Source organism: Uloborus diversus, chromosome 4 (genome assembly GCF_026930045.1).
Source record: "Uloborus diversus isolate 005 chromosome 4, Udiv.v.3.1, whole genome shotgun sequence".
Lineage (NCBI taxonomy): Eukaryota > Metazoa > Arthropoda > Arachnida > Araneae > Uloboridae > Uloborus > Uloborus diversus.
This window is the reverse complement of record NC_072734.1, coordinates 39,413,790-39,437,925: the sequence shown is the minus strand read 5'-3', so window position 1 is coordinate 39,437,925 and position 24,136 is coordinate 39,413,790. Positions and strand designations below refer to the sequence as shown.

At 33.0% G+C, this 24,136-nt stretch overlaps 1 protein-coding gene across 1 annotated transcript in view; it reads right to left on the bottom strand.

Moving 5' to 3' along the window:
- Positions 1–980: 980 nt before the first annotated feature.
- The window catches only part of LOC129220226 (TOX high mobility group box family member 4-A-like), a 105,045-nt gene continuing 81,889 nt past the window's right edge, over positions 981–24,136 (bottom strand). The window contains exons 7-12 of the mRNA XM_054854590.1: positions 17,526–17,661; positions 12,959–13,039; positions 9,544–9,753; positions 8,732–8,980; positions 7,372–7,526; positions 981–5,305 (exon numbers count right to left, since the gene is read on the bottom strand). Of these exons, the coding sequence (XP_054710565.1) occupies positions 5,242–5,305; positions 7,372–7,526; positions 8,732–8,980; positions 9,544–9,753; positions 12,959–13,039; positions 17,526–17,661 (895 nt within the window). The 3' untranslated portion in view covers positions 981–5,241. The remainder of the gene's footprint in view (positions 5,306–7,371; positions 7,527–8,731; positions 8,981–9,543; positions 9,754–12,958; positions 13,040–17,525; positions 17,662–24,136) is intronic.

Sequence of the window (24,136 nt, the reverse complement as noted above, 5' to 3'; positions counted from 1 at the left end):
TAATGGAAAAATATCAAGAAAGACTTTAGGGATCACAGCACGTATAAGAAACTTTTTAAAAATTCGGTTCGAATATTCTTTATCATGAAGGGTAAAAAAATTGTAATGGAGCAACTTGCAAATAATGTTTTGCAGCTGAAAAATATGATCCACTGGAAAGGAATGGGGAGGGAGGGGTGACAGAACAAAAATAATAAAAGTATTAATTGAAAATTCAAATTTGTTTCCGAATTTGCCATTCTTAAATTAGTTTTAATTGTGCATTAATAAATCCTTCTTGCATAATTTTTCTATATGTTTTTTAAATTAAGCATATTTTGTGTTCTTCTTTTGTAAAATGTCATAATTAAATAGAGACTTTAAATTTGTACTTGTATTCTAAAGCAACCAGATGTTCAAATTCTCTTATCGTATAGTTTATCAAAATGTTATTTTTTAATTAATTCCCTACTTCCATTTTTGCTTTCTTTGCAAATTGCCAGGTCGACAATTACTAAATAAAAATTTCTACCTTTTAATCAGTCTTAAATTGCATTTATAAATATATAATTACTCATACACTATTTTAATCCAGAATATCAATTTCGGATATTCTATTGTTTTTGTATGAACTGCAATCACACAATTAATGAATTCAAGTATCAAATTGAAAAAGAAAATTAAAAAACGTTGCTTTTTCAAAGAATAAATGTTAAATTATGCACGTGCTTTATCTGAAAATTTCTCTTTTCAATTAATTTTTCTCATATTTTATTGTTTCGTCGAAGCAGAAAAACGTTTTTTAATTAAATTCATAATCCAAGACTTTGCTTACGCTGTCTCGTCTTGTTCTTATTTGCATATCAAAGAAAACCTCCGAAAATAATTAATCACTTTCTTATTCTGAATCAAGCGGAGATGTTTTAGAACGTTATCATAAATAAATTTAAATTATTGAGAGGGATTAAAAAATGCAGTACCAAATGAATTAAACAACTTAGTAACATGTTCTTTTTTTATTATTCAATTTTTCACTTAAATACAAGACTTACAATTTATTCACACATGTAACATCATATGCATCTTAAAGATACGCGAAAATGAAAGATAATTAATTTTTTAGCAAAGAAGATTTATTTAAGCAAACACTAAAACTGCCTTTGTTTGAAAAATTAATATCAATTCAAATTCATCTGAAGTTATGCACAGCATAATAAAGCAGCTATCCATAAATTTAGATTCAAAAGAGAAAAAAGTATATTCGCAGGGCTTTTTTTACATAGAAGTAAAATTTCTGAATTTAATTTTTGATGTAAAATAAAATTTATAGCAAGCACTTAATGAAAATTAAGTAGGATTTATCAAAACCGTTCGTAAATTAAAAAATACGGGGTGCAGTTTTCATATAGTTTTTTAATGAAAATGGATAATTTCAAATTAGGCGTGATTAAGACAAAAAATAAATTAAATTTTTTCAATTCTTTCTCAGTTAAGTCTTTTTTCTGAAGTTATATAATTTTCGATGATCTTTTTATGAAATAAAAATCTATTGCGTATTAAGCGAAATAATATTCGTTAACAAATTTAAATATTTCTTTAAATCAAAATATAAACCTAGAACTGTTTTATTTTCAAAATGAAAATGTGAACTGATTTCAACAGTGAACGTTTTTGATAAGTTTGTTGAAATTAAAAATTTTAAATACTTGTCATATTTATAAATTTATTTGTTCATTTATTATTATTGTTATTATTATTTGATAATAGCAATAGAGAAAAAAGTTTAGCAATTCTAAGTGTATTTCGATTTTATCCCCACATTCAAAACGTAGATAAAAAAAATTATAATTGTTAGTTCACTGTTTCCTAGTGCAAAAATGTGTCTGGTGATATAATTTGCTGAGGAAATGTTTGGTAATTTAGTAAAAATTTCTGCCATTTGAAGAACGTTTAATTATTTTTAAATATCAAATGTGGAATTAAACAGAGTCAGTAGCAAAGCAGTTAATAAATTATTTGTCTTTTTTTTTTTACTATGCATTCCCTTTTTTTTCCAATGGTTATATAGTAAGAAATAGCTTTTTTTCTGTACCATTTACTTCTGCTTCAAAAGTTTTAATAAATATTTTGACATCATTTTTAATGATTAAATTAGATTATTAGCCACAACTGTTTTCTTGTACGCATTAAGTATTTAGCATTCAATGATCAAAATTCTTGAATACGATTAAAAAAATTTAAAAAGTAGCTTTTCTTCTTCAATCATACCAAATTTTTTCTTTAAAGTTACGTTAGTGCCTCAACGTCTAGTTTCCTCTAACAGGCATAAGTTTGGGATTACTAGTGTATCAGAATTCCAAAATACTTTTCAAAAACTAAATATAGTAATACTAAAGAAAGAAATAAAATGAAAAACAAAAGTGAATAGAAATTAGAAGCGTAGAAATATTGAGCTTTGTAAAAATCAGGCGATAATTTTCACCAAGCCAGTAAAATGTCGCCAAGCAATGCTTTTGACAAGATTGGTGAAAATTTGGCTGGAACTGCACTAAATGTAATGACCGTAAGGAATTTTAGCACATTCTCCCAACACATTTTTTATAAGTTGTCCGGGATTTTTATTACGTAATTTCTCTTTTTATAAAAAAAAGTAATTTTAATTGTGACTTATCACTGTATAAGTTTTGGTTCTTAAAAAGATTTTTTTTGAGAAACAATTGTAAGACAAAAGTGTAAAAGAATAGTTTATAAGATAATCAATGTTTCACTTTCATTAGCTGCTCTATTAGGCATATACATTATTCACAAAAGTTTCTATAGTTCTCAACAATTATTACAACATTTGAACTATAGAAACTACCTACAAATCTACATACAGAACATCATTTGGAAAAGATTTGATTGAATCCCCACACCACTGTGGAACAAAAAACATTCTTACTTAAAATATGCACACTTTGTGTAAACGATAGCGTCGCCATATACGCGTGCGTTTTTACAAATTGTACTAAAGAACTTGTTTATACATGTAAACATACTGATAGCAGTACATTTAAAAGTGAAAGTAAATGCGAAACCAAAAGCGTCACCGCCGTTCTAAGTTGAACTGTAGTTGCAATAACATCGTCTGCTACATAGCGTTTTAGCATCAAGCATCGATCAGGAACTGTTTTGCTCGGTTAGGACTTTGAAATTCGGATAATATTCAAATAGGATAAATATTCCTTGCTTTGTCTTAGAATTAGAAAATTATGACAAAACAAACAAGGTTCTTACACATAGATTCCGATCTGTTTAAAATATTTTCAGTAATTGTGTTCAAGCAATTTGTTTTACTTTTAAGTTTTAAAAAAGTTTTTTGTTGTGTAGAAAAAGTGCTTAAAATTTCTTGCTCTTAGACACAAAAAAATGCTCACACTTATCATGATTTTGTCAACATTTTGCATTTTTATGTAGTAATAAATAGAGCGTTTTCCCCAAATGTTTCTTTTTTTACATTATTTAATGAAGCGTTTTCTAAAAATGCTCCATTTTTTATTAATAAATACAAAGATTTTCTCATAAAACTTGATAACTTACATTAATAAACATTTTTTTCCTTACAATGGAACATTTTTTAAATATTAATAAATACTGTGGTTTCTCACAATTTGTATTTTTAAATTAATGTAATTAAATCAAATGTTAGTAATGTAATATTTGTAAGGGAAATTTGAGAAATCCAACTTTTTGGACACAAAAATTATGCTGGCGAATGAATTTATGGTAATGTTTACTGTCTATGTTCGTGTTTAAAAAATGTGACTTTTTTTTTCAATCTGAATTTTTTAGAGAACACATTTAGTTAAAAAATTGACAGTCAATAACAGTTTACATTAACTGAATTTGCTTCATATATGCTAAAATACTATGTACACCATAGGAATTCCTTTTTTTTTTTGTAATTGATATAATTGGCTTTAAATATTTATAATTATATACATAGAAACAGATTGCGATAAACTTCTTTACTATGATCATCAGCATCTTGTTTTTTTTCTGGAAACTTCGATGAGCTTGAATGAAATGATGAAAGTGATGCGACCGAGAAAATATCATTTACAAAAAAACTTAAATGAATTAGGAAGCTGTTTAATTTATCGCAGTTTGAGATATAATCGTGACTTGAGCTCCGAAAAAACTAAATAAAAGAAAAGTACCAAGAAAGCATTTAATTTTGGAATTATTTCATGCACTTTATACAATTAAACATCTTACAAAGAAAGAATTAATGTGTAGAGAAAAATCCTAAAATAGTCTATTGTTTAAGAAGCAATGCTTGTTGACATTTTTAATAGATTTACAGCAAAATAAATGCATAATGAGTAAAATGAAAACTTTTGATGCATGTTTTAAATGATATGAATAAATAATGAGGCATTATAACTTAAATAATAAATATTTCCTACTTTTTAATTTTTCTCTTTTACTGTGATCATAACGAAAGTACTTTGTACACTGTTGAAAAGTCATGTGAAATTGGAATAAAAGGGGACCTATTTGAGGGAATAATCAAAAAGTAACACAAACAAGAAAACAAACTCAGTAAAGGTATTTTAGAAACATAAACAATATACTAAACTATTTAAAATTGCATAGTCAACAACTGCAGTTACTGTAACAAACAAAATTGCCATACGAAAAACAGAAATCGGAAAACTCGCAACAAAACATCAATCGATTCTGTAAGTACAGACTTAAACATCTTCTCTTGAACAAACTCATCTGTGTCCTTCGTACATATTTGTGTACATGACAGTTCATTGTATTACTGTGAGGCATAAATACAAAATAATACAAACGCACGGAATTGGTAGTAAGAGTTGTATCGGATGCAATGACAAAGAGACTACTTAAAAGTCTTCTACCTAATAGTCGGTTGATGAGTCTCTGTAGTGAGAAAAATAGTCATAGAAATTCTGAATTATTCCTCAACGCAGCAGAAATCACAAAAAATACCTCAACAAGCGGTATAAAGTCTTCGTATCGAGGTCGTAAAAATTAACTGTTGCTCATTTTACAATTAGTTATGATTTTTTCTGCATCTGTGCGTTCCACGTTCAGGAAATATATATGTATGTATATATATATCTATATATTTTTTGCAGTCGATGCTTAAGTTATTTTTGTTATCTTTCCTTCTGGTACCCATTGCTTCGTTTTTGTTGATGGTCACGTGACCAATCTTTGCGAAGAGAATGAGTCGTTTTCTTTTGTAGGGTTTTACTTGACCGAAGCGTAGGAGTTCTGTGGCGGTCTTGAGGCGACCCACGTTGTGAAGACATCCCTGAAAGAAATAAGGAAATCTATTAACATCAGCACAGAGAGAGAGAGAGAGGTTTGTAAATATACGATAGCCGCTGAAGAAGTAAGTCTCTGTATGAGGCAGGGTGCGATGGTAGGTCAAGGGGGTGACTTTGACCATCCAAAAATTTCCTTGGTTGGCAAATTTCGTCTGATGATTCAGCAACGCGTTGCAAATAAATGAGCTACTTTATTAAATTCACAATTTATTCAACATTTGCAACAAAAAAGTGAAGCAAAAAAGTCGCAGTTAAGGAAAAAGTTTCGTCATTTACTCTAGCACGCATTATTTTTTCATGGAATATATGAACTGTCACGTGCGGGACAAAATGGCTACTTTTTCGCGTAATGGCCCAAAACCGTTTTTTTCCCCTTTAACTTAAATTATTTTTCTAAACAAATAAGATCTGCAAACTTTACATTGCAGTCTTTGCTTCTAAACTTACAGTTTGTTTCGTCATTGCTATATCATTAGAGCAAAAATTTCAACTTATTCATACGAGAGTGACTTTAGAAGTCCCGCACGTGACCCATGCACATAAATTCAATTTTAAGCAATAAAATTATTTAACAAAAATATAACTGTGCCAGCAGTATCGCTGCATCAAATGTAAAGACTAAAAAATTTGCACACTCCTGGACAATTAAGATACTCAGATCAAAACAAACTGCTGGTGAAATGATCTAGTGCGATTGCCCCGCACGTGACGGTGAAATGTCCCATTAAAGTTTGCTTCTAGAAACCGGAACGGTAAGAAAATGTGCGGTAACATATTTGTATATAATCGGATTTTGCGACAGCTGAAATTTTTTTCCTGAATATTTAATTCTAACGGGAAAGAATATTTATTAACAAACATTTCATTCACTAAAAACCTCCATAACAAACATAACAATTTCCATTTCCAATAATAAGTTGGCAAATAAGCTTGAGATTCAGCTGTTCTAATGCATTCTATGTACGAGCTTCTTATTAAAATCAAACATTGATTGGAGTGTAATTCCGTACGCAATGTATGACATTTATTTTCATGAAATAATTATTTCAAGCAATTCAATTCTTAATTTAAAGATTAATTGGAGTAAGATTTGCGGAAAGAGAATATTCTTAGGAAGTATAAGCCCCGAAAGTTCAATACAGTTTCTGATTTTAATGATTTATTGATTTAATGACTGTTGGATTGAAATTAAACAAAACATAATAAATAATGATCGCAATAAGGAGCTCAATGCAGTCCGTAATTGTAAATTTAAAATAATTATTTTACTATAGAGGAGACATAAGTCCAGATGAAGTTTAGCAAGAAGATTATAGTATAAAATGGTGATATCAGATTAAATCGAGTTATGTCTCAACTAGTTTACTCGTGTGTAAAGCGAACGCTTGACAATGTCCCGATGAGTGTGATCAACTAAAAAGTTGATTCAAATCTAAAAAGATAAAACTTTAAGTTGATTACACTCATCGGGACATTACCAAGCGTTCGCATTACACAAGAGTAAACTAGTTGAGTGTCATCTCGGTTCAATTTTATCAGCGTTGCGAAGCAGTTGCTCGAAAAAATTCGGCTTATCAGGAGGAACGTTTATTCATCTCAGTTGTCTCGTGTGAAGACAACAAAAATCAACAGCCAACTACTTCGAAAAGCTGATTCCACTAACCGCCTCGTGTGCAAAATGCCTAAATTATTGTCCGTTTTTCAAGAGAAGGCACTTCGCCACGCCCTTTCGAACGCAGAATTCCATTTTACGCGGAGGTGATCGGTACGCAATCCACGCACTGAGACAACCAGACAGACTTAACTTGGGCGTGCATTTTAATGTGCAAAAAAGTCTTAGTGTCCTTTACATCACTAGCTTCACTTCTCTGTTGTTAGTTATTCTTACATTTTAAAAACTGTTGCTTTCACAGCAAATTGCTATGATCCGAATATACTTTCTACCGAAAACAGCGAAATAAGAGTCATCGGATATTACGTGACGAGGGAGGAGTCAAGTGCCTTCTTGTGAAAAACGGACAATACCTAGAATCTTTATTGAGCAACTCACCTGCAATGGGAAACCACACAGTCGTTATTACAGTAGTCTCTGTCCCATTCCTGCTGAGGAGCTTCGCCACCGGGGCAGCTGTTCTGGAGAGGGGATGTGCACATCATGCCCTGTTGCTGCTGTTGTTGTTGTCCTTGGTGAGACAACTGTGGAGACTGAAATAAATAAAGCAAAAATGTATTCTGCTTGACAAAACAACTTTTTAAAGGCAGGGAAAAAATATTTCTACTGTTTTATGTGGAGACTTTCATTGGCTAAAAGATTAGAATCTTTATGGTGGCTGTTTTTTCACTTTTGATTTGTATACGCTTAAGGAAGACTCATCGCATTTTGGCTACAAAAAATAACCATTCAGATAATTGAGCTTGTGTCTGTAGAGGCCCCAAAAGCTAAGGCACCATGTGCAAACCCAAACTAGAGAGATACAAGCACTATTATCAGTAATCATTTTACTCTTCTATGATTAAAATACTAAAGAAAACATTCTTGTAATTTGTGTTGCTTTCAGTTAGGTCAAGCGTAACAAATTCAATTGCATCAGTGAAAGGGGATAAATTATATATTTTAAGCCTTTAGATTTTGTTGGTTCTTTACGAACGTGACACACAGTAATAATATTTCAAGACCCGAAATGCTCACGGGTGCATTGTTTCGTACAAATTTTTAGGACAAAATCCAAGCTAAAGTTATTTGTTTAAATTGGTACTTTGGTCACAGTGCTACAAGAAATGCAATAAGTTTTTTTTTTTTTTTTTTTTCACAAATCACAGCCAGAAAAAACTTCAAAGTTTTAGAGAATGTTGGAAAAGACACGTATTTCAGATTGCAATAGCAAAGCGTCAATACACTCAAAGTAGTTCTTAATGCCGTTGAATCATCAGCCTTAACAATATTACTCCTTAAAAATCACCCCACCCTCTTTTAAACTAAATTTAGAGCCATCATAGCTAGTTTTAAAAAAATAACACTTCAAAATACGCAATCAATAGACAATTTTTCAAATCAAATCAATCAATAGAGACTTTCGTTTGCTTAATAATTTATAAAATATATTCCACTCGTTGGACACAACACCTGCTTTTTGGTGGGTGTTGCTTAGGGTTAGTCGTTATAGGTGACGCTGCGAGTAAAACTTAGCCCGTCTGAACACTTCAAGGATAATGTTAAAATATTTATAAAAAAAAAGTTTTCTGTATATCTTTTTTTTTCACCTTGCAAAACCAAACACTTCACAAGAAATGAAGTAAAAAGAAGGAAAAGAAAAGTTTCCGCCTTCAAAAATAAGACGTTCCTCAAAAAAAAAAAAAAAAGGCTCTGTCCGAAGGGTTGACCAATCCGTTCACCGGTTTAAAATACTCACCATGTTCGAAGTGTACGGAATAGTATTGTTGTTGTTGTTTTGACTTCCTCCGTTGAGTGCTGCCATTTGCATATTGTGCTGCTGCATCACGTGCGGGGGAGGTGGGGAGCCCATATGCATCATCTGCTGCTGTTGCTGCTGCTGAGGAGAGAGCATCTGGTGAAGCAACTGGTGCGATGGCGCAGACGACGAATGTTGAGGAAGGTGTTGTGGAATCATGTGCGGGTGGTGGCCGCCGTTCATTTGACTCTGTGGGAAGACATAGAAAAAACGAAATTTATAAAAATGTGATAGGAAATACTCTACAGTAACCATGTCTTAAACATAAATCCAGTAGAGCTATGTCGAACAATCGTGGGGATCAATACATGGGTTTTCCACGATTAATCCATCGACCAGGAAACATTCTCATCCATCGCCATCTACATAAGGTAATAGATACTCGAAAAAACTGTTAAGAATTCTTCATATTTTTGCAGTAAACTGCATTTTATTTCTCCTGTTATATTTGTCACTAATATTTATAATGATAAAGACCATTTTCGAACACACTATTTCATAATATAGTAAAATCGGTCTAGACTTGTTTTTAATTAACGTCGATCATCACAAGAATGTTAAATTTATTTTGTGTACAATTTGCACCATTCGATAAAGAATCAACAACTGGAAAATAAACGTCATTTTATAAGTTATTTTTGTCTGATAAGATGTAAGACGGAGGGGATGTGTTTAAATATTGTCTTAATAATAGGATAAACTTAAAAACAATTCACCCCAGTTTTATGAATTATTTTACGTTGCTTGCTTACCTGGCCCATAATAAGGGATTGAGAATTCGTCATGTTCTGTAGACTGGACACCGGTGTCCCTTCCATAAGTGACGTCAGCAACGGAGATTTCTTTTGCAAGGGTGAGAGGGTTTGTCCCGGCATTGGCGCCATAGGTGACGACATAGATGTTGGCGTGCTACCATTCGGACCCCCACCTCCATAAATATTGTCCGACTGATCATTGGCAGCCTGTAATGAACGAATACGAGAGTTAGGATTTTTGAATTATTCAAATGAGAGAATTGTTTGTTTGCTCAATAGTCAGAGCTTTTTCTGAAGAAAAAAAAAAATCGTCATCTGTAGATATTATTTTGAGAATATTTTTATATCTTCGTGAAACTTCAAATGGAGATGTAACTGTGATCTTTAACTATGAAATGCACTAGTCACTGTAAATTTGCTATTTATCAAAATCACAAATACTATAAAGCAAAGCTTTCATTAATAACATCATTGAAGTTATTTTATTCAGCATGTATGTTCCAAAAAGCAAGATTGATGAAGTTTGAAATAATTCGAAAGAAGCTTAGATGAAAAAACATAAATTAAGGAGTAAAACAATAAAACAAAAATGAAAAGGATAAAAGCAGCTTCACTTACCCTTTAGTATTCGCACATTCCACCACATAGGGTTCAAGTACTCGCCTGTTTTGCTCACAGAATCACACACGACATTCATACGGCTGCCAAAATCTCACTAAAAATAATTCTATTTAAAATGAAAACCACATGCAGGAAATTAAGTGAGGTTTTGTATTAAGAAGGCCGTGTTTTAAAAGAACTAACTAACGCGTTGATCATAGCTCAGTAGATACGTAAAGATATTTGAAAAAATACTTTTTTTTACATATCTTCATGTATCTGCATCAAAAAAGAAATTCGCAGCGATCTCCAATGCTTTTGTAATTTTTACATGAATGGACAATTCATTGTTGCATATTAACAATTACAGAAAGGAAAATGATCGTGCCACTTTAAAAACGCTTTAATATTTAATTCAAATTGTAGCTACACATAGCATTTGATGGCTGAAATGAGGAAAACTGCAGTGAAACCTCGATGTTTCGCCCCCCCCCCCATCTAAGTTTTCCCCGCATATAATGTTTTTTTTCACCAGGTACTAGTTTTTCTGTATGCTAATAACGTTAATTTATTCCGGGTTGTAAGTTTGTTTTTCATGAATTTCCCGCATTTTACGTTTTTCCTGAGGGAAAACAAAAAGAAAATAAATGAAATATGCTAAAATAAGCAATATGTTTCATTTTTGCTTTTTTTTTTAAGGTGACCCACGTTGCTGAAAGTTTAGGCTTGCCAGATTTTTGAAATGTTCAACCGGGACAACGGAATGCGCCCCCACCCCCAATTCTAGCTTCGCAGCAATTAAAGAGCATAGATTTTTAGAGTGGTTTAGTGGATAGTTTTAAAAGCTGATAAAAAAAATAGACACTAATTAAGAACCTAAACCAGGGCTAATAATAAGTTACATAAGCATATGTGTGGTTAAACATTTTATTTGAAAAATGTTATATTTGTAAGCCACTTAAGAAAGAAGAAACAGTTGAAATTAATTCAAGTTTGATCAAGTTATTCACATGTACTTTCTGTTGGCTAGGACATTTTCAGAAAGTTTTTTTTTTCATTTTTTGGTTTTAACCTCGTTGTAAAAATCTTCACAAGTTTAGCCAATGTCAATTGTACGCGTCAAGGTTACAAATTCAAAAGTAACTGCGCTAATTATCCCTTCACATTTAACTATTTTTAGACTTTGTGGTCACCTATTATTAAATTTATCACTTTCCGGGACGTGAAGTAAACCGGCCGAGAGACCGGGATTTTGTCTGAAAACCGGGACGTCTGGCAAGCTTACCTAAGTTGAAAGCCGGATTTTTCGTTTGCCAGAACAATAAGAACCGGAAGCAAAACCCGTCGCTTCTTTCAATATTGCATTGAAGAGCTTGCAAATAGTGAAAGGCTGTTTTCTTTCTCGTAAAAAACAGGAGGAAAATCTTGCAAAGCATTTCAATCTTGGAAGATGCTGTACTTCCTTTGAACTCAATGACTAAAAAGCAATCCACTATTACAGACTTTTCAACTTAAACGCATGGTTTCACTACTAAAGAGGTTAAAATAATCTAAAGGGCTATCTGTAATAATGTTGTTTTCATAAGATATAGGCAGGCCCGGCTCCAGGGGTAGGTGGTCGCCGAGAGCGGCAGATTTTTAGGGGCGGCAAAATTATTACCTTTGAGTACTGATCTACCAGTTTCCAAAACCAGAAGTTTTAACACCTCATTCTCTGCGTATACAATGTATACATTCGATTTGATTGAAAAAATTGCTGGGTAAGAGAGAGAGATGGAATGATTGAGACGTTCATTTCAAATGAGAAAATCTTGTTAAGTGCCCCCCCCCCCCCCAAAAAAAATCATTTTCTGGTTGCGCCATTGCTTCTGCTTCTTGGATCCCAGACACTTCCCACTATGTGTGTGAGCCCCAGTTCTCACTTGTTTTACAAAAATCCTACGCCACTGATTGTGACTTGTTTAGAGATTCCAAACACGTCCTGGCATTGGTTTAAAAATGGTAGATTTTTATTCATTTAATTTTAAATTACAAATGGGAGAAAAGCAAGAGTTTAAAGTAAAAAGGATTACTTTTAGTGTATCAGGGTCTATCTGGAGTATTTGATCCCGGAAAACACTGTTAAGGTTAGGATATAAGTCAGGATTTTATTTTATTGTTTATTACCGATTTGTATTTGAATAACTTACTTAAGAAAGCTCAATGGAGGAGGCCGGGGGGGGGGGGGGGGGCTCTTGTCAACCTCGCCTAGGACGGCAAAACTACTAGAGCCAGCCCCGGATATAGGTATTATATCTTTTGAAATCGTCTCTACTACCTTTACTTTTTTCCATTTGATTTTTGATCTCTATGTATTTCCCGTATTTTATATATTTTTTTAACCCAGTCCCTTAATAAACGTAAAATCGGGGTTTCAATGTAGCTACTTTTTGCAAAACATTAAGTCACCGCAACTAACTAACACAAATTACCACCGTTTCAACTTACCTTTATATTTATACCCATTACTTATAAAATTCCTGATTTGTCTTTATGAAAACAACATGTTTAATACATACGAGAATTAGAAGTAAATATCTCTGAAAATTTGTTTAGTGCAATATAGTAAATACAGCGAAAAAAGAACTTTGCATGCGTAATCAACTAATATTTGATCCACAAGAATCAACAGCCCCAGTTAAGATAAATATACGTTTTATAATTTAAAGTCATGACGGTGATATAAAACGGATATATTTTTTTTTGTAGTAAAGAGTGTTTTTAGAGGCAGATATTCCAGATATAAATTTCAATTTTAGAATTCAAAACTTACTTTAGTCACTAAACTTGCTCTATATGCAGCAAGAGCCTTCAAGTATTCCTTTTTCGCTGCTTCTGTTTTCTTCTTGTAAACCTATAAATGAAAAACGCTGTCAAGTTATTCGTATTTAACTTAGAGCTCCATTTCAGCAACATAACAATGGAATTTTTAGCAAAAAAAGATCAGTTTTTTAGAAAACAATAAATTTTCACTTGGAACGTTTGCTTAAGAAAAATTACAAATAAAAATTAGTCATAAGTCTTAATGTGTACATTGACAAAGTCTGATTTTTTTTGGCTATTCAAATTAATTTTTGACTTGGAACTTTTGTTTAAAAACAAATTCAAATCAAATTTAACGTGTTTCAGTGTATATGTTGACAAACTTGAATTTTTAGCAGATTTCTATTGAAAATTGCATTTTCGTGAAATGAGATATTTTGATAAATACAAATGAGAAAAAAAATCTATATTAACTGAATAATATTTATAACTGCTACGGAAGAGAGCAAACAGACCAAAAAGCACATCCCTTACTTCAAAAGAATTTGTTTTAATTTTTAAAATGCTTTAATATTCATTTGTTTGGTTATATGTTTAGATAACATTTAGCGTATTATATATGTTTTAATTATTTCTGCTGTTTTCTTTTCATTTCTACCACTCTTAATTGCTTTATCTGGATAAAAAAAAAGATGCTTAGACACTCCAAAAATTTTCAAATAAAAATAACACAATGAAAACACACACACGCACACAAGGGGGAAAAGGGGAAGTATATCCAAACCACAAGCTTTTCTAAGTCACGCAAACCTGCTATTCTTTCGATTTTTTTAACCGAAGCTAAAGGATAAGCACCCCTTTTTATCCGCAGCTGAACGGTGTGCCAATCACGTTCCACAGAACACCTCAATCCCATTCTAAAGTAGGAATAAATTAATTCTTAAGAGGCTCTTTCCCGATGTAAAACCATCCCCCAAATGACTCATTTTTCACAGTCAGTGTTGCAAAGGCTGTGCTCGACACAGATAAGGGCCTTACGTGAGAGAAACAATAAATATATTTTGGCCCTCTTTATTCGAGGGCCCACGGAAAAGATTAGCGAGAATGATATATGCAAAAGCTCGGCCCCGCCGTAAAGCTTTCAAAACGGGGGATGATTTGGAGTTTTGAAGTTTATCATCAATCCGCGGCTAGGTAATCAATTTAAATTAATGTCCAATAATTTATTTTGAAGGTATTTTAATTATATTGACACATGCGAAGTTTGGCGTCTCTCTCTTTAATAAAGAGAAGGGAAGGGAAGATGGATCTGGGGTTGCCGTAATTGATTTGGCGATGATCCGGTTGGCGAGGAGAATGATCATTCTTTGATAGAAAAGTATCCATCTTAATGGGTGGCTTATATCTTAGGTAAACAAAAGGTCAAATAGAGCCATTGAGAAGCAACCACAGCTGTAGATCTTCTACAAAAATTCTGAAATGAGAGTAAGGATGGTACAGGAGTTTAACCCTCAAATCCCATTCGAAAAAATCCGACGAAATTGATTGCCGTTTGTCACCTCCCACTTTTTTTTTTTTTCAATATTTAAAATGGTCTTAAAAGAAAAATTTCAGAGTTTCACGTAGTAATATCTAGCTTTATATTTACTTTATTTTTCTAATTATTTTTTTTTTCATTATTTACTTCCAAAATCTAATTACAAATAAAGAGCTGAGGCTGATATAAAATTTTCATCATCCCTATTGAGAAATGCTCTGCATTCATGAATGACTACTAAGACTATTAACAAATGACCAGATCTTTTCAAGTCGAAAAAAAAAAAAACAGTTCTTTTTGTCAATCGCTGCTTCAAAAATAAATTAGACCTTTAACTGTACAAAAAGTATGTATTAATTGGGCTATTGGATTTTTTTTAGCCGAAATATTTTAATTAATTAAAAACATCTATTACTTACATTAAATTAATGTATTTAGGTGAATTACCTTCAGTAAATTAAAAAAAAAAAAACAAAAAAAAGAAAAAAAAAACACCGTTTTGCACTTTGAGTAAAAAAAGTGACTATTATTTCAAACAAGTTGCTGCAAATGAAATTGATCGTTCCGGCCCCCTGGCGAATGAAGATTTTACCAGCCTGTTTTGATTGCCGTAATTGATTTGGCTATGATCCGGTTGGCGAGGAGAATGATCATTTTTTGATAGAAAAGTATCCGTCTTAATGGGTGGCTTATATCTTAGGTAAACACCTAAGATGTAAGCCACCTTAAAAGCCCCCCCCCCCCTAAGAACCCTAAAAGCTTATATCTTAGGTTCCCTGGCGAATGAAGATTTTACCCTTTACCTGTGCAGTATTTCAGTTTCTCTAAGCTGTTTAACTTTCAACATCTGTTGCATTGGGGTTTTTGCAAATTAGAAATTTTAAAACTCTATTTTTTTTTTAAATTTTCATCAACTGGAGCGTCATTCTCAGATTCTGAAGGTTGCAATGCCTTTCTTGAAATCGATGCAGGACAGACTTATTAAAAAAGTTGGCCACTTTTAAATGCGATAAATTTCTTCTCAGATAGACTGGACAACTAGGGGAGTCGGAGGGAAAATAACTGTCTCCAACTCCATGAATTTTTGAGCATTTGACCCCAACTCCGATTCTTTCACCTCAAAATCAGTTCGACTCCGACCCAGGTGGCATACCGATGGGAAGTCACGAGAAGTCATTCTGACGTCTAAAAAATTTCCTTATTCGGAAAATTTTGTCGCACGATTCGGCAAAAATATCATCATTCGTCAAAAGTTGAATTTTTATTCTGCAAAACTATCATCATGAGGCGAAAATTGGAGTTCCGTTAGGCAAAATTGAGAATTTCAACCCTCCCAAAAATTTACGTTCGGGGCCTTTCAGCTACGACTCCGGCATAGTTCATGACACGGAGGGAAAATGACAATTTACTCCAACTCTTAGAATCATCGATTCCCAATTCCGAATCTTTTTCCCCACAATCAGTCCGACTCGATTCGCAGCACTGTTAACAACTCGTAAAGCCTTTCACCGAAGTACATTTGATTTCCAAATACTTAGCTACTGTGTAGTCGCGCTACAACATCCTGTGCTCAAAAATAACTAAGTTATAAGTGGTTTCCTCTGCATAGCGAAGAAAAACGCTAAAGGATTTTATGATAAAGTATTAAATAATTTTTCTTTTAATAGACTGATTAAAAAGGATGCCACGGGTGCGATAATTCGCCAAATTGAGAACCACGCCCTACACATTACGGTAAAGATAGCTCAGGCGTAACAACTAGTTACAAATCATGTTTGTTTACATTCACGTGCGATTGTTTGCTGAACAAACTTCAGCCTAGATATAAACCGGAACAATAAACCTAATTAATGTAGTAACTGGAACGTACTTTGCAAATTAAACAAATTTCAGATTTGCTTCGAAATGATTTGTTATACTGCATCCCTGCACAATCAGAAAATTGAAGTTTTGTATTGTTCTAATTATCCCGAAGGTGGATTATTGTTATTATAATCATTTCCAGGGGGATTGTTTGATAATTATTTACTCGGTAATTAGGGGAATTGAAGATACATTATGTGTCTTTTTGGTTCCTTTTTCGCAAAATCGATTCCTTAGGCACACATGATTAAAGAAAATGTTTAATTGTTTTAAAAGCTTACTTGAGCTTGGCACATAAAACTTTAAAATAAAAAATATATATTTATTCTTTTGTTTCAAAGCGCGTCTCCTCTTACCTGTAACCGTGCTTCTTGAAATGCTTTCGATGATGGAGTTTTAAATAAAAATAAAAGTTATTTTGAAATATGAATAGTAATTAGAAATGTAATTTATGGATGAAAGAACTCAGTTTACTTTCAAGATTCATTAAATTCAAACAATCAAGCATTCTCCTGGGAGCATTATTTAATGTTTCAAGTGCATATTTACTAATTCATGTGCATCTGGTTTTGTTTCGACTTTCATTGTGTTTGTGCTAAGAATTCACAATTTTGCAGTCATTTTGAAATCGAATGAAATATCATTGAATTAAAAGATCATATTAAATTTTCGGAAAATGGAGTTTGTTTATTTTAAAAATTTGTTTATTTGATATTGATTTTGTATGAGAAAGAATAGTTTATGTTTAATGATGCTGAACCTAAAGTTGGTTATGTTTGAATTTAAAATTAAGGTTAAGGTTTCGATTACTGTAGGTTTTTGAAAATTAAAAATCTGTGAAGTCACTTACTTTTTATTAACAATTTATGTTTAAACATAAAATCATATTTGAAACTTCAATAAATCAATGGTTCTCAAAATATTATTTAAAAAAAATCAAAATAGTTTTTAGAAAGTTGCACTAAGCCTACAGCACTTCAGGGCAGCCATTGAGTCAAGAGTCGCCATACACAAGAAGCAACATTTTAAATTAAAAACACATTGATATTAATAAAAAGCAATATAATTTCTGCTTATTTATTTTTTTAACGGCAGCTGATTTCTTTCAATTAAAGAAAAGAGTTTACTTTATTAATACTAACATTTTCTTTGTTAATACTTCAACAATGAAACTTACATTCTTGTGGTCAAGATCAAGTCCATCCCACATGGAAGCGACTATTTTGGACACTTCTCCAAAACTGGCGTTTGGGTTCTGGCCTTTAATGGCGGCTTGTGTATCACGGAAGAACAATGCGTACGCCGACACGGGCCTAAAAAGAGAAAGTAACGAATTATTTACATTGACAGATTTCTAAGAACTAGGGTAAAGTCACCAATAACAGACAAGGGTCCAGTAACAGACAGTCGTAAGTTTGGATTTAAATAACAAGCATTTTAGGCGGGTAAAACTGATGCCGCTGTGGCTCATGAATACGTTGCAACCATCTAGTGTTATCAGAGTGAATTTTAGGAGCCAGTTGGTATTTACAAGACAGTGGTGGAAGGTTATGAACAGCTATTACGAGGTCTGCCGGTGTTTCATGTTCATTTGAATTTAACGGCACCAGTAACAAACAAGGGTCCAGTAACAGACAGTCGTAAGTTTGGATTTAAATGAAGCATTTTAGGTGGGTAAAACTGATGTTGTTGTGGCCCATGAATACGTTGCAACCAGGGCCGATCCTAGCAGGTGTGCAGAGTGTGCGCCGCACAAGGGCGGCCAAAGCAAGGGGCGGCCGCAGGTCGCATCACATAGTTCTTATAATCAAGCAAAATTCCTCTAGAATTTCTCACAAGATAACTTATAATAAGTAGAATAAATATACTGATTTTTAAATGTTCTATTGTCAAAGTATGTGTCGATTTCCCGACAGCATAGCATAGTTTAAGAAAAATAGAAAGTTAGGGAACATTGTGTTGGTTGCAAAGTTTGTGACAGAACCGGTAATCAGGCATGGATGCAGGGGAGGGGAAACGCCCCCTTCTGAAGCATGAAATGGTGACGTCTGAAAGGAGTTCCGAGGACGGCCACTAATGTTTACCCCCCCCAAGCTTTTATAGACCTAAACAATGAAGACATATTTTATTTATTAAAAAAAAGCTATACTGATTAGATACTCTCGCAAGCATTTCAAACAAACTATGTAACAAACTCTGTGGTTAACAATCGTGGATGCGTGGAGAAAAAGTGGACAATTAGGACTCCCTTGAGAATAACATATATGAATGATGAACTAAATTGTTGTACTCTTCTCCCTTTACGACAATTTTTCCGATTAAAATGTTGATTGAACTGCCAGGTTTCAGATCAGGTAGGAGGACAGCGTCCTTGCCCCGGGAAGCAAATTTAAATGTAGCTCCAAAACGAAGATCCAAAAGGATGCCACGACCTCCTTGACGAAACTAAAGAAGGCTTAAAATTGCGTTTCTAGGACTTTAATTTCGGAAAATTTCGCTGGTTGAACCATCTATCTTAAGGACCCAATTAAGTCTCTGATTTACCTCTTCCACCTTAACTTAATCAAACATAGCCTAAAATTGTTGACGCCAAAATCCAAAACGTGTTTTCAGACGACAGCCCATTCTATCATCAAACGTCATATAAAATTGCTTTGGCATTTTTCGAAATATTTGCAGTGGAGGACCCTGAAATCCATTCACAAACATTACTACCAAAGACAGTCTCAATTAGCGTCTTTAGATAAGCCCCTAATTCCACCCCCTTTCACTTAACGTATTGAAAAACAAACTAAAATTGCGTTTTACAAACATCAGTTTCAAGAACTTTTGGGGAAAGACCCCGGATCCCCCTTTTCTCCAACGCAATCACTATACCTGAAAATTTCGTTTTTAGACGGTTCCGTGGAGCCACAGCTTCCTGCCTAAACTAGCCTGAAATTGACTTCAGTTTCAAAAACACAGTTCGTGAGGGCACACTGAACCCCCGCCCGCTCTTAGTCCCATCGTTATCAAACGATGCTTAAAATACGATTTTGAGACTTATATTTCTAAAGAATTCCGGAGGAGAACTGCTAGGTTTATGTAACTTTTCACGGCGCTAGGGCATATCCATCAATCGTCGAGGTGAGGTGGACAAAAGTCTATAGTTATATTTTTCAGGTATTAATGTTGAAAAATATCCGAAAGATCCGTAGAAGCTACCCAGTTTTGTTAACGTCACCAAAGATAATATAAAATTGCGATTTTAGAAATATCCGCTTAAGTGCCCCAAAATCCTTCCTCCCCAAAAATAGCCTGTAATGGATTTCAGTTCCGAAAAATATTTTGGTTCGGAATATTTTCACGTTTCCCCTATTGTTTTCAAATCTAGTCAAAAACGGGTTTTTGAAAAAATAGTGCCTGGAAATTGTCAGAGGATAGCCGCCAGATCCCCTACCGTCACCAAAGACGGCCTAAATTTGCGTTTTAAACTTATATTTCGAAATCTTCCGATGGGAGACGATTGAATCTCCCTCCCTCTTGCAACGTCAACAAAGGTAACCCAAAATTGCGGGTTTAAAATTTCAGTTTCGGAGATTTTTCGGGAAGAACGCCGATCCTTCCTAAGCTACGGTCTTAAAAAATAGCTTCAAATTGAATTCAATTTTGAAAGAATTTTAGGAAAGAACTGCAACATTACTTTCACCTAAAGTCTCGAAAAAGTTCCTAAAATTGCGATATTTGACGTCAATTTCGAAAATTTCTCCATGCACCTTGAATATACTTGACTCTTTTGTCCTAAAGATTAACTAAAAATATTTTTCATATGCCAATTTCGATAATTTTCTTGGAGGAATCCTCCTCCCCTGAACCCCTGACACCTCCCCCCATGCTTCCCCTTCCTCCGTCCCTTCTCTGATGTCACCGAAGAAAGATTATAAAATGCGTTTTTACGACTAGTAAATTTTGGTATCTATTACTTTCTTCAAAGATATTAATTGTACCTAAGGAGTTTCTTACTATAAAAAATTTCTTCCTTTTTATAAGATCATTCTTCTGTTTCCCCCTCCCCCTTTTTTAAATTCGAACTTGGCATAGAAATTTAAAGAAAGATTTATATAGACGTTAAAGATTAGTCAAAATATGCAAATTACTCTTGAGGGGCGGCACATTAGGTCTTTGCACACGGGCGGCCGACACCCTAGGATCGGCCCTGGTTGCAACCATCTAGTGTTATCAGAGTGAATTTTAGGAGCCAGTTGGTATTTACAAAACAGTGGTGGAAGGTTATGAACAGTCACTACGAGTAGGTCTGTCGGTGTTTCATGTTCATTTAAATTTAATAACGTTCTAGATCTAAGTGTAAAGAACTTTTGCACATTTTGAAGAGAAAGGGGGAATTCTGTCCATTACTCATCATTTCCTCATCCTATCTGTTGCTGGGTATCATCTATCAGCTGGGTATATCGGCTGAAGGGGGGGGGGGGGGTCGGATCTTTTTTTCAAAATTGAGCAAATAAAATAAAAGTAACTAATTCAGAGGATCTAGAAGCTGCCAAACGTTAGATAAAATGTAGTTACATGAGAAGAAAACAGTTTAAAAAGTTTAAATACATTAAAAGGCTCAGAAAATTGAGTTAAACTGACAGTGATGTCTTAAGCATGTTTGTTACTGGTGCCATTACTCTACATTTATCAGTTAATGCACGGAGCTTGAGAACATATCAAAAATGTTCTAAAGCAGAAATGAGCGATAAGAGCTTGTGGGTCCAAGGAGCCGGTTTTAGGTCCTTTTTGACAGCTTACGTGTACACATAATAACTCTAACTATGACTAAAAAAGATAAATAAGAACATTCTACAGTTATTTAGAAATCTTTTGAAAATGCACAGCTACAGAAGTAATTCTACACTGACACCCCCTTTCTGGAAATAAAAAAAACAATGAGGTCGTTTCCAAAATTTTAAAGGTATTTTTTTCTGAAAGAGGATGCTTAAAAACATAGGATCTGACCATTTTTTTAAAGAATTTATTTAAGATGAATATTTAAAAAAAAATATTTAAATCGGTGCGCTTTCATTGTTTACACTTCGTGAGACATCAAAAATGATGAAATGCCACCCAATGTTGCCATTCACAGAACAAAATATTTCATTCGCATTTTTACTCACGTGTATTGGCAACGATATGGTTGGTAGCAAGCGCAGAGCGCAATTTTAATTCGCTGCTTGATTATCATAACGTGGAAACGTAGAAGAAAGATGCGCCAAATTGCATCATTTGTGGCGTCATAAAGACCGCGTCTTGTTTGAAAAATCGGACATTTTAAAAAATTAATTTAAAAAGAACTGTTGGGGAAAATGAAAGAATTTCTGGGTCCATGTAATTTCTTTTGCTCATTCTATCCATTTAAATGACTAAAAGTAGTACTTTAACTGAAGGAAACCACCCCATTGTCATACGCAACACCATAAATGGAAAATGGAAAGAATAAAATTTTAGATAATTTTAACTTTTACTATCAGTAGTTCCCTCACAAAGGAAATGAAATTAAATTTTATTAATTACTAATATCTTTCTTGTTTCTTAATCAAACAAGTTAAAGTAGTTTTTGATGCCACAATTTAAAATGTGTTTAGTGTTTTAAGATGATATTTTATTTATTAGGCTAACGTTTTGGTAAAAATACCTTTTCTCTTTCACTTTTCCCGATTTCGATTTTCCAAGTCATATATTTCCCTGCGACAAAATTATTATCAGTTTTTCCGCACCGATTCATTTCTTTTTACTTACCAGCTCCGAAACAAGTCCAATTTTCGCCCGTGCAAGATGAATTTGTTTAACTATAAATTCTGCCTAATATTTATTAATTGTAAGTTTTTTATTTTTCAATGATATTATAATTCAATTCATTTCGTAAAGAAAAAAAAATTGATTCAAAAATCATTATTTTCTTCTTTTTTTCAAATATTGGTGCATACGTTCAAAGCTAAATTATTGCTCTGTTTATTTTCCTATAATACTTAACATATTTGGAAACCTGATTTTAATTTTCCTTCTATTACGCATAATTTAACATTGAAACAATTTCAATTGATCAAGTCATTAACAAAAACAGAAAACGAAAACACAATTTTCGCGCTTGGATAGACACATTAACAAAAATGGAAGAGCTACCAGAAAGAAGGAGTAAAAAAATAATAATAACAATCTAAAAGTATGGTTTTTAGCAGAACGAAGGCGGAGTAATCATCGATTATGAATGAACGTGCAGACGATAAGGGAACACATGGTAAGGACTCAGAGAAATAAATGTTATTTCATGAAGCAAATTAAAAGGCTTCTCAAGGAGCTTTATTGGAAAAAAATTTCTGCGTAAATGTGGATGGCGTATCAATCTATAAATTAACTTTTTTAATTGCTGAAAAAAAAAAAAAAAAAAAAAAAAAAAAAAAAAACAAGGGAGTTTATTCTTGTGAGTGTGACGTGTATATTGAAATTTCTTTTCAGGTCTTTTTATTAAGATTTATTTTTTTTTATAAAAATGCTATCGATATTTGTAAAACTCACGATTTTTTAGGCATTGAAAAGTATATTTTCATAATATAAGTTCACTGACAAGATAACTTAATTTCTTGAGTAGAATTTAATGAGATTTAGGCACATTTTATAAGGATATCGATAACGATTTTTGTAAAGTCTATTATGGGCTAAAACTGTGAGCAGCGTCCATTTTTATTTTGAGGCCAATTTTTTTAAACCAAGTTCGTCATAACCCCCCCACCCCTCCAAAGAACCATAAATACCAGCATTTTGTGTATTTTTTACCTTATATTATAAAGAAGATATAAATGAAGTTTAAAAACAAAAGCTGAAACTGTTGCATATTTTATTTCATACTCATATTAATTTATTATTTATCGTCTGCATTTATTTAATGGTCAAAATCGTACTTTTAAGTACTTCCATTTTGTTGTTGCTGCTTCAATCTCCTTTGATGATGTTTCGACATGTAACGTAGTGTAATTAAATATATAGCTATTCAAATGCTGTAAATAAATACTGTGTTTTTTAGTTTAAGTTGTATTATTATCTCAATAATTGCGACTACGCAAAGTCATGAAAGTTAACGAATAGAAAATAAGCAGGGTATCCCAAGTTGTGGTGAGAATATAAAACTGATCAGATTACAAGCACCAACACAAGTGCGAGCCAAGAACATTACTTTAATTGATCATTTGGCATGCAAATTTATTTTATTTTATTTTTTTAACTTTTCGCTGAGTTACAAAAAAAAGAAAAAAAAGTTGACTTTTCTCCCCATAGGATGGCATGAAATGTATTTGGCACAGTGATATTCCCCCCCATCAAGATAAAAGTTGAGATTCTTCGGAACAGATTGTTCGATTCTGGGCGATCATTCATAGCACATATCGGAAATGCAACGCAATAAGAAAAATTGTAAGTTCTTTCTTCATGAAAATGTAGCGAGGGCAAGTGGTTTTCCTTGCATTGACACTACACTGGGAGAAAAACCACTGTTACAGAATCCATTTTTGTTGATTTAACATACGAGGGCTTTGGCAATAAAACTTTAATATTGGCAATAAACAGTAAAAAGGAATAACGCCTTTTGTGTCTGAGGTGTATATTTTTGTTTATGTTATGCTTCTTAAGCTATTCTTTGTTGTAGCGACCGGAGTAAATTGAAGAAAAAAAATACAAAATGCGTTTTATTTGATCTAACGAGTTTAATTCTCAAATTCGTCATTTTTATGCGCATTTAAAGTGTTTTTAGAGCACTAG